Below are 19413 nucleotides of genomic sequence, written 5' to 3' on the forward strand. Positions count from 1 at the left end.
GGAAATAACCTCAGTCAACTGAACAGGTTGACTGTGGAGGTCTACATTCTGTCACTATGCATTCCCACATGGTTGCAAAATTCATTTAAAAATCTGAACCGTAGTATAAATAGCAGAGACGCATGCTGACAGGTTCTGCAGCCCGCTGATGTGTGCTAACTTGTGTAGCCTACATACCGCTTTTCAAGCAACACAAAACCAAGCATTTCTGAAACAGTTGTGATGAGATGCCTTCTTTTTTCTCTCTGTTGTACCAGATGTGGAGCGTTGCATGCTGGGGATCACCTACTGTCCATAGACGGAACATCGACAGAACACTGTACAGTCCTGGAGGCAACACAGCTATTAGCGAGCACAACAGAACTGGTCAAATTGGAAATACTCCCCTCCCACCAAACAAGGCTAACTGGGAAACAACACGACACTGGTGGGATATATATGTGTGTGTGTTCTTTTTAGATATATATATCAGGGAAGAACCTGAAAGCATCTCACTTCATTTGACATTACAGAGGGTTAGGGCCAGAGTTAGGGTTAGGGCCAGGGTTAGGGTTAGGGTTAGGGTTAGGGTTAGGATTAGGGTTAGGGTTAGGGTTAAGGTTAGGGTTAGGGTTAGGGCCAGGGTCAGGATCAGGGTTAGGGTTAGGGTTAGGCTTAGGGCCAGGGTTAGGGTCAGGATTAGGGTTAGGGCCAGGGTTAGGGTTAGGGTTAGGGTTAGGGTTAGGATTGGGGTTAGGGTTAGGGTTAAGGTTAGGGTTAGGGTTAGGGCCAGGGTCAGGATCAGGGTTAGGGTTAGGGTTAGGCTTAGGGCCAGGGTTAGGGTCAGGATCAGGGTTAGGGTTATGGCCAGCGTTAGGGTCAGGACCAGGGTTAGGGTTAGGGTCAGGGTCAGGGTTAGGGTTAGGGCCAGGGTTAGGGTCAGGATTAGGGTTAGGGCCAGGCTTAGGGCCAGGGTTAGGGTCAGGGTCAGGGTTAGGGTGAGGGTTAGGCCCGGGTCAGGATCAGGGTTAGGGTTAGGGTCAGGGTTAGGGTTAGGGTCAGGATTAGGGTTAGGGTTAGGGTTAGGGTTAGGGTTAGGGTTAGGATCAGGGTCAGGATTAGGGTTAGGGTCAGGGTTAGGTAGCATGAGCAAAATCTAGTACACAAAGACTTGCCAAAGTAAAACATGAACACAACATCACATATCATGGCATACATGAAGAAAATGCACATTAATTATCCTTCAATCACTCATGACCACATTTTTTTTATCTTGCTATTTTATAATGTACACACTGTTGTCATCCAGATGGTGTTTGCTTGGTTATGTGGCCAAATTCACATGTTGTTTTCCTTTTGCACCTTGTGTTGTCCTCCGTGACAGCTGTTAACACTGTTTGATCGTGTTGTGTTAGATATACGATGATACAGCTCTGAAGTGAATTTATTTGACGTTTTTCTGCCACTAAAGTGATTTTGGAGTCAGTTGTGTTTGTTTCTTTCAGCTGTCAGTCTGATTTTCACAGACAGCTATACAGGCTCTGCATTTATGTGTGTGTCCAAAACATGTTTCTTCACAGTAGGGATCTATAGCCACCACAATCCTTAATTCTGTTTTCCAAAAATTGTATTTCTATCCACAACTAGTTAACCAGATCCCTACTAGTCTGCCAAAGTCATACACAGACTACAATATAGTGAATGATTGAGCTTGTTGAACTGTTATCTCACTGTTGCTACATCTCCATGGGTCTATCTTAGGAAAAATCTGTTTTAGTCTTTTTAGCCACCGGAGGCTAAAATTGTGCATCTGATAAGTGTGTGAGAGACACCTGAATGTTGTTTTTATTGAGATCGTTCTACTGATAACCTGACGTGAGGTGAAAAACATGATTGTTTGGGACAGAAGTAGTATTACTCCAGCATACAGCTTCTGTATAAACTTAACAACAAGTAAGGGAACTCAGCTGCTACAGTATGTACAATGTCAATATATGAATTTCAGCCAAGATGTGATTGATAATATTGTATACTACCATGTAAATACAGTATATCTTCTTAAACATTACTGTGCTGGGCTACTGGATGTTGTGGCAGATATTGTGACCCCTCCTGAATCAGTCCTGCAATCATGCCACAGTTAGACACTGCCTCCATCTTGCATATTTTCTGATCAATTCTCTATTTTCTCACTTTTGGTTCATATAAGTGGACTTTCTCCAGAGGAAAAAAAGAACCAGAGCACACTGATTGATTTTCAGTCTTTAACTGTGCAAACAGAAAGGCTGGAAATCAATCAGTGTGCTCCAGTCCTTTTCTCCTCTCAGGTTTGCTGTCTTTGTTCTGACAGGCACCTGATTCAGCTGCGTCATAATGCTGGAAGCCCTTTTCAAACTGTTTCGCCTCAGCAGGACAGTTCAGAAAGCATCAGACAACTTGTCAGCAAGCTAAATTTAAAAATCTGGTATTTTACTCAATCAATCAAAATTTATTGGTAAACCACCTTTCATACAGATTTTTGCAAATCAATTTGCCCGACTGACAAGAAGATAATAAGACAGAATAAATGTAAACAGTAAAGCAAGCAGCAAAACAATCTGAATACAGAAAAAATGAATACAATAAAATATGTGATTAAAATAAAATAAATTATGTCCATAAAGCCAAGCTAAAGAGGTAGTTTCTCAGTTTACATTTAAAAATATCAACATTTCCTGAGAGCTGAGATCCACTTTTACCGTCTGTTGCAGGATTGTATCCACAGTATGCTGACATTTTACACACCTGAAATCTGAGCTTCTAAAAAATGTCCAGGGTGTACAACCCTTCAGTGAATTGTGTGTATATAATGTAATATAATGAGATAATTTGGACCCTTGTCTAAACTGGATGATAGGTGTAATACACACTTGTGTTGCTGAAGGAGGAGGAAGGATTTAGTGTGCACAGAGGACATCGACCTAAACATGGATGCCTGTTGCTTTAAATTGAATCTGCTTAGTATAGATGTAGTCTAACCTGTTGATGTCTGAAGTGACACAGAGAAACACCAGTTATCTGTTGCACTGAACGTACAGAATACTAAAACATATTGTCTTTAGCTAACGTCTGTTGAGCCAGTTGAAAAAGAGGGTTTACTATTGATTGCGAGTTAGCCAGAGTTCAGTGTATTGAAGTGAGAGACAGCGAACATTCTTACCTTTAGATGGATCTATCTTTGCAGTCCTTAGCCTGACTAAACGCTATAATGGAGAACAAATGGCCAAGACCGTGTATAGATTATAAAGCAATATAAGCAACTCTTGAGCTCTATGTTGTCATCACTCCTCAGCACTGATTTTGGATACATGTCACACAAAAAACACAACAAAGATTTTATTAGGATTTAGTCCCAATTGAGTCGCCCCACGCACATTTAGGAGATCAAAGAAAAAAACCCACTCATCGCAGTGTCTTTTTACCCGCTGTCCTGTATTATAGAACGCAGATTGAGGAATATTTTGGCTGCGACAGCAACTCTGTGCCTAATTAGAAGAAAGGAGTGTTTCTTCACCCTTAGCCAAGCGACGGCTTTAAATCTGCAGAAGAATTAGTGCCAGTGGATTTACAGGGGAAACGTTGATTCCAACGGCTGCTTTATTATCCCAGGTTAATGCTCACAGCTGAGGAGTTTAAATATGACAAGTGTACACACTCATCACACACATACGGTGACATATGGAAACACATTCTTGTACGCAGCATGTATACACACACACGTAGAACCTGTGATGAAGCTACCAGCATTGGTTTATTTTCAGTCTTATATTTACTTGAATTATTCCAGCGAATTCTCTCTTTTTCTCAATCACACGCATCACACATCCACGGAGGATGAGAGAGTCAATATTTAAAAAGAGGCTGATGGACTGAGAGTACAAATCAGTTCCATTTTTTTTTCTAAAATTGTGTGTTTAGACTCAGGATGTAAAAGGGCAGGAAGGTGAAAAGAGAAGTGGCAGATGAATGTGAACTGAGTGACAGGGAGTGTAAAGTGTGGATGGTATTTAATTAAAGTCATTACATCTCTCATACTGCTGTCAGAAGCTGCTTACAGCCTGCCACCTCCCTCTCCTCTCCTCCTCTTGTCTTAATCTCCTAGTCCTGTCCTCTACTCCTTTCATTTTTCTTCCTCTCTCCATCTCATTCGTCTCTCTTTTCAACTCCGTACATCTCCTCCCTCATGCTGTTCTCATCTCATTTCATCTTGTCCCTCTCTTCTATGTCATTCTGTTTTATTTTATGTAGAAGCGACAAAAAACAATAAAGTTCCTGGTAAGAAAGAACCAAAAGCTATACATCCACACGCACACTTGAAAGGTTGCCATCTCATCTCATATCTCCTTCATTTGTCTCTGCAGAGCAAAATTCATTCTTTCCTTCTGTTAATCACGATTGTGCGAGACCTCTTTTGTGTGTGTGTGTGTGTGTGTGTGTGTGTGTGTGTGTGTGTGTGTGTGTGTGTGTGTGTGCGAAAGTGAACACAGCTCATTAGGATACTGATGGCCTTGCAGCAGACCTTGCGGCCAGCCTGTCTCTGCTTTATTAATAGGCACTCTGTTTAAAAGTTTTGCAGTTGTGTGTGTGTGTGTGTGACAGTGATTGTGTTTCAGGGTGTGCACAGGTTAATGTTGGTGAGTCCTGACATGTGTGTACACATGCTTCACGTGTATTTATTTGTCTTCTCTTAAGGTGTGTATGTGAGGTGTGTTCTTTGTGTGAATCCATCCTGTACGCTCTCCTCCTCCTCTCCTCCTCTCCTCTCTGTGACTGCAGCCATTTCCTGTCAGCAGATTTGTCTCTCCAGTGTGGCGCGCTGAACGTAACGACTTTATTTTTACTCGGGGAAGCTTAGAAAATGTTTCCACATCTCTCAGACCTCACCCTGGGGCCACCCATACACTTGCTGCTCCTCAGACCTCCCGCTAACTGAAGAGTTTAGATAAGACGACTTGCGTGTTGAGGAAACAAAAGCTCTGCGGATGGATGTGGCAGCACGGGGCAGCTTAGGATCATATTGAGAGTTGAGATGAGTGTGTGTAGTGAGGAATTACACATGAAGCTGTGTAGCTTGTCACACTTTAGCCTTGATTGTATGCTGATGCTCTCAGTGGGAGTTTCCCCAGAAGAGGTTTCCCCCAAATTCTGAAGGATTGTGATTTTTGAACAGGTGGTACAGTCCACCAACCTTTCAATGAGATAATTCCATATGATATACTAATGAATTACATACTTCTATATAATTGGTATGTCTTAAAAATACTTGCATCTGATTGGCTGGCAGGTGTCTGTTATATCTATGTAGAATATTGTAGTTCTGGTCAATGGTTTTAACCACACTAAAGTTATACTAAACTGCAGGTAAGCAATTGAGCTTCATGCCACATTAACAGTGAACTCAGTGGTGAAATGGACCTAATTGTGGGTTAAACTACAACAGTACAACAGTTTGAATACAGCTTTTCTTTTTGCCTGTGCTATAAATGGCCTTAAAACACTCCCAAGGTATCCTAATAAAGAGGAAGTTCTACCACACCAAAGCATTATCACTATCTTACAGCACACTTTAAGGCATTTAAGACCAAAGAGATGTATGAACAAATGTCTTACAGGATTGAGCTCCATCATACTGTAGATATGAGGTGTTCCAAGTGGATAAAACAGGAGACATCATAGACATAACGCTCTTAACGCATTGGAATTAATTAGCAAAAGGTCCCTTAAATCCAGTGTGATCACTGCCTTTCTTTGTACACCAATTATTATCATCAGCCGTGGTAACATATCATACGCACAATGGTGTGTAATTTAATACTGTAGACGTCTGTCAGATTTTTACTGATGTTATAACCAAGTACCATCAATCTGGACTGGTCTGCCACTACTGTCAATCTTCAATGAGGCTCACAACCAAAACCAACTGACAGCTGCCGCAAAGTTACACACTGACTAGACCAACGCTTATCAATCAGGACAGAACTTAAGAGTAAGGGAAGGTAAAAACTGACACTACTTTAACACATGACAACAGAGTGAGCCGTCTAACTTTAGACATCAAAAGGCAGTCATGGAGTCAGTTTTTACCACACAAAGCAATGCGCCATCAAAGGCAAGGAAGAAGAATACTGCATGCTAAATGGGACTAAACAATGCAGGATTAAAAATATTTTTAAAATCAACTCTGCAAATGTTTTATGAGGGGGGAAATACATTCAGCATGGTAGAGCTCAAGGATTAAGACAATAACTTTAGCTATTTAGAAAAAAAAACCTTGAAGGTTATGGTTGTTAGACATGTTAAGTATTAAGGTAAACATGGAGGGAAGGACGTTGATGCAGTGTCCTCACAAGTAACAAAATCGTATGTTTGTATGTGTGTGTTCCAGTGAAGGTTCAGAAATCGGACCACCCCCACTCCTGGGACCCTTGTGTGAACTATTGTCACCCTCCCAACTCCACCCTCTGCAACACAAGCTCCACCCTCAACAAGTCGTGGACCGCCTCCAACAACAACACCATCAACAGCCTCGACTACTGCAAGTGTAAGATTTCAAACACAGACACTGTGAGAACACAAAGCTGTCTGTCTGTGATGTCCTACGATGTCCTCATTCATTCATTCATTACTTCCTCTTGTCATTTGATTTTAATCACTGCTATTAATTCCTTATTTTTATTCAGTCTGAAACAAAACTTTGCTGAAGGTTCAGTTATGTGTCAAAGCAGGCTGTTTCAAATTGAGTGTGACTTTTTTCATCAAAAGTCAAATCATCTTTGAATGGATTTTTGTAACACCATTAAACTCGGTGTGCCAACATACAGACGGACGAGGTGACAAACCATCCTTCTATGTTTGTTAATGTCTGGTTTAGAGGCAAATTTCTTCCAAAACCACTTAACAAATCATGCTAAATGGTTTAGAGATTAGATAATGATGTTGAGATAATGGGCCATGAAGAAATACATGTTGTATGGCTTCGCTGACATTTTTTCTGTCTTTCTTTGTTTTCATCTTATGCTCTTCATGTCTTGATTTCTGACTTTTTTTTATACTTCCCCCTCTTTACTCATTCTTTTCATCATCCACTCACAGATTTATGTCTCTTTCTTTCCTTCGTCTCTAAATCTGTTTTACTTGAATATTTAATTCCCTCCCTTTCTTCCCAAGAATGGCAGTAATATTGCATCTTTTATTTTTTATTTTTCTCTCCACTATGCAGCCCTGGTGTCAGCCAGTTTCTCTCCCGGGTCTACAACCACGTCAGGCCCGAGCAGCCAGAGCTCCAGCACCTTGCCCAGGCCTACAGTTCCCATGAGTCCAAGGAACTCGCTGCTCAAACGACGACAGAGAAAGAAAGAACACAAAAGTTCCTGTAAGCTCCGTATGCCTGTCTGTCTGCGCAATGATATAATTGTCCTAAAGGGAAATTAATGATTAAAAATCAATCTCTGCGTGTATCTGTATGTGTGTGTTCAGTGTCCCTTGCATCCAGTTCGGTGGGTCCTGGTGGTCAGGTGGTTCATGTAGAGACCAGTGAGGTCGTCCTAACAGGTGACCCGCTTAATGGCTTCGGTGTGCAGCTGCAAGGAGGAATATTTGCCACCGAAACACTATCCGCACCCCCGCTCATCCGATTCATAGAGCCCGACAGCTCCGCAGAGAGGTGAGCATATGCATCTACATGCACTCACACACACACAGAGACATGTTTGCAGATGGTAACGTGAATAAAGTGCTCATCATCAAAAGTGCAGTTTATAGTTTAACATGTATCAAATGATTAAGATACATATGAGTATACAAGGCTTGTGTTTTTATTTAGTGTTTTACTCTGGCACTGCCTCACAAAATAGTCAAAAAGTATAGGCAATAAAATACCTATATATGAAAAGTGAAAGTTCTTATAATAGAGAATGTTTATGATTGAAAGTTTAAAATATTCATGACACACCATCTTATACAGTCTTCAATGTTTTTTTTTTATGTTTTTTATAATACTATTGGGTAGTTTAAGTATTAAGCATCATATTTTATTTCATCAGGCTTATCTTATATTTTGCATGTTGACGTTTATGCTGCAAAGTTAGTAATAAGCCAGACATATTCTACAGAGTGAAAGTATAAAGACTTATGAAATGGAAAGACTAACACTGAAAGCCTGAAAATACATCTTGAGTTGAGTTTACTAATATTACAAATATCACAGATTGTTCTACTTAGTTATAATCACTTAGTACTTAGTTATTATCTATGAAGTAGCCAATTAATGTCCTCACAAGTGTAGAGAAGTGTGTGTGTTATTTGAAAGAGTTACAGTCTTTTTGCATTTCTGTGATTTAGCATGCTTTTGTAGTACAGCTATACAAATGGCTCTGTGTGTGTGTGTGTGTGTGTGTGTGTGTGTGTGTGTGTGTGTGTGTGTGTGTGTGTGTGTGTGTGTGTGTGTGCATTAGCAGCTTGACTTAGCTTCCCTGTGTGTGTTTGAATGTTTAATGTGCGTGTGTGTAAGACTGATGTTGGTGGAGTGTTAACAGCTCTGCTTTGCTGGGTGTATGAACATATTTAAGCATGTACATGAGTGTAGGTTGGGTTTTTCCAAATGTCAGCATGCAAGTGTGTGTTTGTGTCCTTAGCTGCACTTTAATTCATGGATATATATTCACAACTTAATTTAAGTCTCTCTGTAGGAATTAAGGGTGAGCTGAATCTGAACACGGTATTTGGCAAAGCACAAATAGTGGGTTTTTATGAATATTCATTTCATACAGATATTAGTGTGTGTGTGCAGTAATGTTAAATGTTAGCCTATGCAATGTTCACATAGGCATTTATTAGTTTAGAGTTTAGTTTATTGGTTTGAGTGTGGGTTAGGAACTGAATGTTAGTTTTAAAATGATTTTCTTTTCAATGATGTTTATGATTATATGTGTTTATTGCTGTAATAAAAACAAAAACAGGATTGTTACACCTATTTCTACTTTTTATTTGAATACAAATACAAATAATTTTGCTGCCTAAACTAATACAGATACAGATACAAATACTGGGCTCTCTGCACATCCCTATTATGAATCCTAAATTGTGTCTGCATTTGTGTGTGTGTATGTGTGTACTGATTGATGTTGCCGTCGTATTAACAGCTTCTCTAAGTGCTGGGTGTGTTTCCGCACCCCGAGGCCACACTTCCGTCTCCACTGGCGCCCACACTAACAACACTAATTACCTAGCCTTCCCTCGCCCACGCTGGAGGAATCGATAAGTACCTTCCTGCCTGTTTGACAGGGTGAATCCAAATAAACCCCTTTCACATCACCCTGAAATACATTTAACCATGACTAACAGTTGTTAAAACCATAAGTTTTGTGCAGCAGTGACCAGTGAGAATGTCCTCCTTTGAGGTTCTAACTTGTAATTATCCTGCATTAGTGCTTCTGGAAGTTTTTCTCTCTTTGTTTCAATAAATGTTTAGTATAATTATGTATATTGCAGCACTACTCAAAAACACAGATCCCCTCCAGATATGGTTTAAGATATTTAAAGATGTATAAATTATATATAATCATTTATGTCTGATACGATGTTCCCACAAAACATTCAGTTATCTTGTTAAATATTTGTAAAATCATTCTCCTACTGCTGGACACAAGATTGCTCCTACTTTACTGAAAAGTCCGTTCTTAATGTATGTACTCTGGAGGCTTCAAAGTTTTCACATCACACTTATCTAAGTTGCAACCTGGACTGCGGTTAGCTCCAAACTAGTTGTGATGTCACAAATCATGTCTGTAGGTACATGCCTTGAGCACGGACACTTTCCACTTTCAGCAGGTGAATGTGAAAACAGCCCTTAGTGTCAAACTCTGCTCAAACATCCAACTGAAGGAACAGGAAGAAAAACAGATTTTTGAGTGGAAGGGGACTTTAAATTTAATTAAAGTGGCAATCTCAAAGATCTTCGAAGATTTTCATTTAAATTAATGTCTGTTAAGTCACAATCTATCGCCAAAAGAGGTAACACAGTGGTGATTGAGCCCATGACCCACTGATGAAAGCCCTTGAATTTGCAGTATCATCAAAGTATGATTATTACGAACCGAGTGGCTGCGGCGACTTTCCCGCCATGCATTCAAATCAGCAGGGCTGATGCAACAGACTCGCTCTTCATATGCTTGTGTGAGAAGTGGCTTGTTTTTTAAAAGCTTACTCTTACTGGCTTTTTACCAGCAAAGCTTTTATTGCACATACAGTAACTGTCTCTCCTGCGCTGCTCTGCGTGTGCAGCACACACACGGAGGGCTGAACCCTGCCTCCCGGTGCTCTTCAGAGCAGAGGAGAGGAGACAAAGTAGGCTGGCCATAAATGACAGCAAAACACAGTAGAGACTCTCACGCTGAGCTGAAATGAAATGAGTGCACACAAATTAGGTAAATAACATAAATAAACAGTCTCTGCTGCATTTTGCTGTCATTTATGGGTGTGCTATATCCTCTCTTCTCCAACTGCTCTCTTGTGTTTCAGCGAGGGCTCCTTGTGTGTGTGTGCTGCAGAGGACAGTGAACCAGGTGAACTAGCTACTTGAGTTGATGACAACTACACTTATTACATTATAAAATAAATCCGGGTCATCCGGTTAGTCTATGACATCTCAGTAGAACATGCAAAATATAAACATTTTAAGCAACAGTGTACTGTGGTTGTTGCTGATATCATTTGGCCCAACTTCAATTTTCATGCTCCAAAATTAAAAGTGACATAGTGTGTTACTGTTACCATTGCATTGAGATACTTCAGATGATTCACATTTTAAACAACCGGTAGTTGCTGTGGATACCGATAACTGCCAGGAAACATTTTAAAGTGCCATCATTTCGTTCCACTTTTACAGCAAAGAGAGAGAACGGAAAAAAGAAAACTCAGGAAAGAAGTGAAGAGACACATTAATGAGTAATTCTGCAACAAAAAAAATGAGAAATAGAGGGGGCAGTGAGACAGGGACAAGAGTGTTGGCAGGCCATTTAATTCTCAAAGACCATAATGAAGATGCCTGACTGTATATTAATACAGGTTATCCACTCATGGCTTAATGGATGATACATCAACTCTGTGTGTGTGTGCGTGTGTCTTGAGAGAGAAAATCCTCAATGTCTCGCACCCAGAGGGCAATAACTGCATGAGGGTGAGGCCGAGTTAAAGTGAGACGAATCACATATTCATTTTCTCCTGTCTGTAGTCTCCTTGGTGTGGAGGGAGATAACTACTAATCATTTAGTAGTATTTAGTGACATGACTCTTATTTTAGTTCAGTGCACAAATTCTAAACCGCAGTCCTGACTTTTCACCCTTACAACTATACAAAAGAAAATTACAGTCTTTGTAAGGCAGACTGCTGTTAGAATCACATTGTCATTGCTTTCATTATAGCACTGAATACATTGACCTTGCTGTTGTGTAGGTCCATAACCAGGTAAATAAATTATGGGCTTTAACCTCCTCCCCCCACTCTCCAATTTCTATCTCACTCATCTCTGTGATAAATGACAAAAGTCAAACCCATCACCTAACTGCCTTTTTCAAACATTTCATTAGCTTTTAATTGATTCAAAGGTCAGATGAGTCCACTGGCTTGACCTGTAAGGCTCTTTGCACATGATCAATGGTATTAACTATGCTCACTGCAACATTGATCAACATTTGACTCAAAAATTTAAAAAGTAAATAGGTGTCCTGTAAAGAATTCATTAATCTTTTTTAAACTGTAAAATGTATTGAGCAGTAAACCCTTATGTCTGCACTTGATGATATGGATATTCTGTACTTTCACGTAGTCTTATTATTACTTCAGCAGCTGAACCCATCACAGAGCAATATGCTTTATCACTAATGGGAAATTTCATGTCATGTAATTGTTTTTTTTTATTAATTCTTAGTTGTTTGTTTGGCCTTATTAATGTTGGTTTTGTATGCTAGTTGTGTGGTTGCCTGATTATGTTTCTTGTCCTCAGGTCTCTCAGTCTTAATGAGACTACCTGATTAAATAGTTTAAATAAAATAAACTTTGAGTGCAGTGGCAAGGCACAAGGGTACACAATGCCCAAAACAAACAAAACACAAAGCAATGGCTCATGCTGACACCAAGTGAGTGCTGCTGATGATGTGAAAAGGACCTAAACCTACAGTAACACCACTGCTGTGCTACTTGCCCATTAGCAAGCAAAACTTAAATAGTAGTTTCCTATAAGCGAATGACTAATGTCGTTTTGGACCAAAACGTCTGCCAAATGAACACATGTAAATGTAAAAGCAGAATTAGGAATTTGCATTATCAGGAAAAACTATTTGAACACATGCTGAGAAACACTGTAATGACCCAGAGCCATAAAGAATCTGGACATGTTCTTTGTAAACCAAAACAAATACATTTTGATTTATTCATTATTGTTGTAGTATTCATAATGTTATGGAAATAGCTTGCTTTTAGTAATATTGTTTCTGGTTACAGGCTTGCTGTGGGTTCTATTATCTGTTTGAGTGCATATAAAATAGTGTTTTATATTTGATAGAATTTTGTGTACTACACTGCCCCCTCCTGGTCAATCTGCAGCAGTGGTAGTACTAGTGCAGGGAGTTAAACACAGTGTAAATGAGGCTTGTGTAAGAGAATGGAGTGACTGTTTCTTCACTTGCAATTTTCTTGTATTTTTGTTGTTTTGGACACAGTTTATGAGTATTTCTACTCTAAATATGAGTATTTATTTAGATACTGTAAGCAGAATATAGTTGATGCAAATTTAGTTTTAATTTGAGGTAGCTAGCATTGCTGTTAGCTAGTAATTGGCATTGCTTGCCTCATGACTCTACATTTTCTCTCTCTCTAAAAGTTATTGTGTGTTGGTTTGTTTCTGATTTCTTTTAGCAATTTGTGTTTTTGTTGCACTTTTATAGTTCAGAATCTTATTAAAGAACCAAAGGAAGATACTCTTTGTGTTTATTGGAGGACTTCACTCTGTTAGCTAGCATATTGTTAATAGGAAATAATTAAAAAGATATTAAGTTACTCTTAAATGTGTGTCTAAACTCCACTTGGTTTCACAGGTTAGTAAGCAGATGAAAGAGTGTGGGTTTGAGTGCTCAGTATATCAACTTGAAAGGCAAAAATATGTCCACATTATCTATGAGGGGCTTAAAATAGTCAGAATTCACAGGCAAATATCTCAGTTTGCTAACATACATAGCCTACTCTTTATACTGTGATCTTTACATGATCCACGACTTTAATAGTCAGAGCTAATGTGCTTCACTTTCATTCCACCCCTGATTTATGTGGTGAGGAGCCAGGTTTGGGGATTTCTAAATGGTGGATGTTTTGGAAGCAGGGATGTTTAACAGCAGCACTGAAAGCTAAAGTGGCTAATAATGTTGTGATATACAGTACAGCAGGGACTGTGAATCTCTCCCTGGTGTCATCTCTGTATGTAAAATGAATTAAAGGGAAAACATATCACAGGTTGGGGGTATTGTATGCCTATATGGTTTTTCCTTCCCCCTTGACCCCAGGAGGTAATCATTTCTAAATAAGCATAAAAAATAGCTAAATGAACATGTTTTACTTCAGGTGATAGAATGCAGAGTGTGTAAAAAGTGATACCGAGTGTACATGTACACACTCAAGAACGAAGCTTATGGTAGGAGCTTATGTCTGGATGACTTTGGAAACCCCCGTCTCACTTTACTTTAAATATGGGTCATTCAGACTGAAACAACAGCCGAACCTCAGAGCGTTCCTCGATAAACCTGGCACCTGCTACCTGACAGTTTTGTTAAAACTTATTACAAAACTAATTTACACACGGATACAATTATCACCCTGAAGCTCTATCATCTTTTTAACTTCTTATAGCTAATTGTTTTGGTTTCAGGGCTCATTTCATTATCTGACAAGCAGCAAGCAGCTGTTGTCAGCGAAAAAGCTCTGATAAGCCCACAAGAGACAGACAGAATTACCTGGTGAAGAAACAGGGACATCTCATACCTAAAGAACCTGATATTTTTTTTTCAGGGGTGGATGGAGACCTAATTAGAGCAAAAGGGAGAGTGAATAATGGACTTATATTCATCAGGTGGACACAGTCATGACTTCAAACGAATGCTAATGTTGCCCTGTTTCTGTTTGATGCACAAAGGTTTGCTAACATGGTCACCATGGTGGTAATATGTCAGACAATATGTTAGCTTGTTATAGAACCCCTCTGGCCAAACAAATGTATCAATGCAGTAAAATAGAGCTCCTCAGGGAAATCATCTTCATATTAAAACCCTCAAAAGGTACCTAAGAACTAGTAAAAAAGCAAAGCGATGGCAGTCCAGCCAGAAAAGTATGTATATTTAAGTCAAGTCAGGTTTATTTGTGTGGTCCAACATCATAAATCACAAGTTTGCCTCAGGGGGCTTTACAGTCAGTACAGCAATACAACATCCCAATTTGAATAAGGAAAAACTCCCCCAAAAAAACCCTTTAAAGGGGGAGAAAATGGAGGAAACTTCAGGAATAGCAAGGATGGACAGATGTACAATAGATATTGTACGTACAGAACAGAACACAAATTACAGAAAACATCACTGAACATAATAAGACAATTAAAATAGATTTATGATATATACATGAAGAACATGATGAAGAGGATGCCAAGCAGCTTCTAGGTGTCTCTGACATCACTGTGGTAACTCTTGCTGTAGGTGTGGCCTGCTGCAGGTTGGAGACCGCCTCCTGTCAATCAACGGAATCCCAACAGAAGACGGAACACTGGAGGAGGCCAATCAGCTTCTCCGAGACGCGGCACTGACCAATAAGGTCACACTGGAAATAGAATTCGATGTAGCAGGTTTGTGAAGTTTTTACCTGCTTCTGTCATAAGCATATCATAAGCATGATTTTGTACGGATGTAAGTTCATCATAACTAATATGTCATCTATGGGACATTGTGAATTGTGTTAGAGACTTAATATAATTAAGTATAATAAAGGTGAGTAGTAACTGTATGCACTATATATTCCTTTTTATCTAGTATTTAGCAGTTTTATGGAGAATGCACAAATAGATTCATTGGCACAGACAGGATGAACTGGTCAGACCCAGCTGCTGAGAGCCTCAGTGTCAGTGCAGGCAGGGGTGGACAGAATAATTACAGCTCTTCACTGCAGGGCATGGCCCCATCGACATGCATTTAACCCAATGAAAAAGTAAAAACCACATACTACTCTCTTGAGTTCAAGGCAGCAAATCACTTAACAGTAGTTCTGATTTCAGCGTAGACGAAAAGTGGCACAGATAAAGGTTTAATCAATCCAAGCTTTTGAAAGGTGAAATTTTGTCTGATATCCACCACAGATATCAGACAAAAAAGACGATCTTTATCGCAGAGTTACATATGGAGTTAACTAGCTTACAATTAGCCCAACTAGCTGACTTTGAGTTTGTAGCAGTAGCTGTAGTAGCTGATGCTTAACTTCAGTATGGTGATGCAGGTTGCTAAGTTAATATTACTTGCATTTTTTACAATCACAAAACCAGCTGATTTTTGCTTTGTTGTTCTGGAAGCTGATTTATAACCATGATTTAAAGAAAACAACTTTTCACCCAACTATGTAATAAACAAAATATCTTTCAATACATTTTTGAATAACAAGCTTTTTTTTTTACACAAAACAGTTTCACAGTCTTTCACAGCAGACAATATCTAAACAAAAACAATCCTTCCATCCTTTAAATTACACAATTTTTACATCAATAAGTGATGGTAATATCTCTTCTCGTACACCGTTCCAAAAATCAGTGTGGTGAACTGCTAAAGAGGATTACTGAGAACTTTGAAACTGTTTACTGAAACAGTGATTAACACAAATGAACTTCTATAAAATCAGACAAAGACAACATCAACTGGGTCAAAGTCTGATTAAAATGATGAAATATGGGCTTGATGCATTTGCAAACTAGAATATTTTTTCTATAGTTCTATAGTTTTTCTATATCTTTGTGCAAATGTTTGATATTTAATTTTTAACACATGATCACACGATGAGAGACTGACTTGATTAGAGCTGTGTAGCTCTCTGCAGTTACAATTATGTTTTTCCACTGCTTTGGTCTTGCCTTTCATAATGTTGCATCATTTAATGAGTTAACATGGCCAGCGAAAAAAATAAATAAATAAAATTTGCATCTAAACAGAAAGAAAACAGAACGATTTCATACTATTAACCCAAAAATGGATACAGCCAATCTCCGAGCACAGTATTTGATTTTTATGAAGTTGTGGTAACCTGCTTATCATCATGTTTGCAGTGTCAGTAAATAAGAAGACTGTCTCTGTGAGTTTGAGGGACATTGAAGTGAGGAGCTGATCCAAACACTTCTCACAACTCACACTCGTCATATTTATGCCTGGATGTGGACTTATATTACTGTTGGAATTTGTATTATGACTCATGCAGGCAAACAATGAGGATTCAAAGTCGCCGCTTGCCCCGGAGAAGAGCAATTCAGAGGAGTTAAGCGCAATAGCTAAATGCCTTGTAATTACAAATGTTAAGCATGATGAAATCATTTTTTTGTTGCTTTATATATGAATGCCTCTCGCCTGTGTGTGTCTGTGTGTTTGTACTACAGAGTCAGTGGTGCCTAGTAGTGGTACTTTCCATGTCAAACTGCCGAAGAAAAGAGGAGTGGAACTGGGGCTCACCATTAGTGGTAGGAACACACACACACGCCAAACACTGTTCATATGATGTATTTTTTGTTTTAAAAGGCTGCTGGCAAAATTGTTTAAATGTCATGAGACCACCCTGTGCTTCTTAAAAAAAAACACACACAAGCACTCACATGTATTTTTCAGAGTGACTGTAGCCTGCAAGAAAGCTCAGCTTTAACTGTCAAAACTGTTTATAACACGGTATAGATACAGTACCAGGCCACACCAGGTCTGCTTTTCATTCTGTTGACATGAATCTCAAGCCACTGGCCTTATATTATATGGCCAAAAGCATGTGGACAACCCCGTACACATACATTTGTGATCTTTTGAAATGTTAATACAACACAGTATACAGTTATGTTTTACTAATAGTGATAACAGTGTGCTTTAACTTGGTGGCAACGGTTTGGGGATGGCCCTTTCCTTCTTCAACGTGACAGTTCACCCTGGAGCAAAACCAGGTCCATAAAGAAATGGTTTTCAGGTTTAGTGTGGGAGAGCCTGACTGGCCTGCAGAGTGCCCCGACTTCAGTCCCATTTGGGGTGAACTGGAACGCTGATTGCAAGCCAGGCTTTATCAACATCAACAACTGAAACCAGAAGAGTTGGGGCTGTTAAAGCAGTAGATTAATGCCCATGGTTTTGGAGTGAGATGTTATACAGTCATAGTTCTGTGTAGTGTTCAGGTGTCCACATTACCTAATTTGGCTGTCCACATAATTTTGGCCTTACAGTGTATAAACAATGGTGCACATATATCTTTTTGTAACATGTATCACTTTATTTGGAGCAAGTAAATATCAAAATGTCATGTACACACTTTGGGAAGTAAAGAAAAATCAATGTATCTTAAACACAGAGGATCCGGTATGTTGTTTTGCTATTGTTCTGTAAGACAAAAGCCTTTATGTTATTTAAGTCAAAGACTTTATGTCTAATGATAATTAAACATTGAATGTAGGTCAGTGGTAATGACCTACATTCAATGTTTAATCATTGTTAGTCTGGACATTTTGTTTACTTTAGTGTACCAGTATACACTGCATTATTTTAAGTAGCAGGAGCTCAGTGACACATAGACTATTGAACCTGGTATATTTTAAAATGTTTTGAGTAAAGACATAAAAATACATAAGTAGGTATTACAAAGATTGAGAAGTGCTTTTATGACCAGAGAATTGCTGAGATAATGAGTTCGGTGCTGCTAAAACATCAGGCAAATTGCAGTGAAGCAACCCTCTCAGTGACTGAGTATTACAAGACTGCGGTTGAAGTGTTAACCAGCGTAAATGTGTGAAATCTGTGAAACTGAACGTTGCCCAGGAACCATTTAAGTTAAATTAGGTTAAATTACACTTAATTGAAAGCCAAATAAAGGTATAATTTCAGAGGTGAACCTCACCCCTGACAATTTCATATAAATGATTTGACCCTGTCTATCAACAGCTACTGCGACTACTCCTCAAACTGACGAGCATTATCAGCAGTGGTGCTGACAACTTGCCCTGACTCTGGATTTTATAGTTGAATTTTGATTGCACAGTTTGTCCGTACAGGAAACACTGTTAATCATCTCAAATGAATGTGTCATTTCTGACAACCCTGATGTTTGGAAAGCTTTTGTACACATCAGTGAAAAATTACATTCTTGTAATTCTAATTAGCATCTAACACATGAGAATTTTCAGTTTGCCTTTATACCAAAATGAATAACAGGTTGTGCAATGACAGTCTTTTAAGATGGAAAATGGTGCAATGGCGCCATCTTTTGAAGTAAACTGTTCACAGCATTGTGGGCATAGTGGGAAGGATGTTGGCAGGAATAGTGTTTGACACATCCAGCCTGGATCTCCACAGGACAGTTTTTCTGATGACATCCATTCACTGTCCTGTTCTCTTTGTATCCAAGCAGCGAGCTTTTTAAAGTGGAAACAGAGGAGGACACAAAACATGCAACACATTGAAATATTAACAAGTATACTACTAAAACAAATATTGACATTTAATTTGACTTAGCAAATTATCATGGTATAGCCACTGCAAGCAAAACATTTGCAGCCTTCTTCAGTGTCCGTGTCTATGACAGTATATGTGATGACTGCAACTCAGTTTTTGAAACGTTTACTTTTCAAGAAAAGTATTAGTACTGCTACAATATCAATACTTATATTATATAGTTGTGTTATAATATTCTTTGTTGTCACTGTTGCATCTTATGGTAATGTCATATCCCTCCATAGCCAGTAAGAAGCCAGGAGAACCCCTCATCATTTCTGACATCAAGAAGGGCAGTATGGCCCACAGGTATCTACTCTACTCTATTCTATTCTATTCTATTCTATTCTATTCTATTCTATTCTATTCTATTCTATTCTAGTGGCTGAGTGTGCTTTTTTTTCATTCTTTCAATATGTTTACAGTGTTTAAGCCCAAGTCTTTTAAATATAGTTGTAAGAATGTCATACATGTACTGTATGTACATCATTCTTACAACATTATGTTTATTACTCTGTCCTCTGAACTGAATAAGATCCTCAACTTGTAATTCAGGTTCCACACTGGGAAGTACAGTGTGGGTTCCTTCATTTCAGTATGACAAAGAACGCTGTAGTTCAACAGTGACAAAGCTGATCTTACCTCTCTCTC

The 19413-nt window shown here is 39.0% G+C and overlaps 1 protein-coding gene across 1 annotated transcript in view; it reads left to right on the forward strand.

Annotated features, from left to right (window-relative positions):
* grip2b (glutamate receptor interacting protein 2b) overlaps positions 1–19413 on the forward strand; it is a 51862-nt gene that overhangs the window by 16726 nt on the left and 15723 nt on the right. The window contains exons 8-14 of the mRNA XM_044350258.1: positions 258–427; positions 6404–6559; positions 7238–7390; positions 7495–7681; positions 14752–14897; positions 16683–16763; positions 19008–19071. Coding sequence (XP_044206193.1) covers positions 258–427; positions 6404–6559; positions 7238–7390; positions 7495–7681; positions 14752–14897; positions 16683–16763; positions 19008–19071 — 957 coding nt within the window. The remainder of the gene's footprint in view (positions 1–257; positions 428–6403; positions 6560–7237; positions 7391–7494; positions 7682–14751; positions 14898–16682; positions 16764–19007; positions 19072–19413) is intronic.

Source organism: Thunnus albacares, chromosome 4 (genome assembly GCF_914725855.1).
Source record: "Thunnus albacares chromosome 4, fThuAlb1.1, whole genome shotgun sequence".
NCBI classification, from domain to species: domain Eukaryota; kingdom Metazoa; phylum Chordata; class Actinopteri; order Scombriformes; family Scombridae; genus Thunnus; species Thunnus albacares.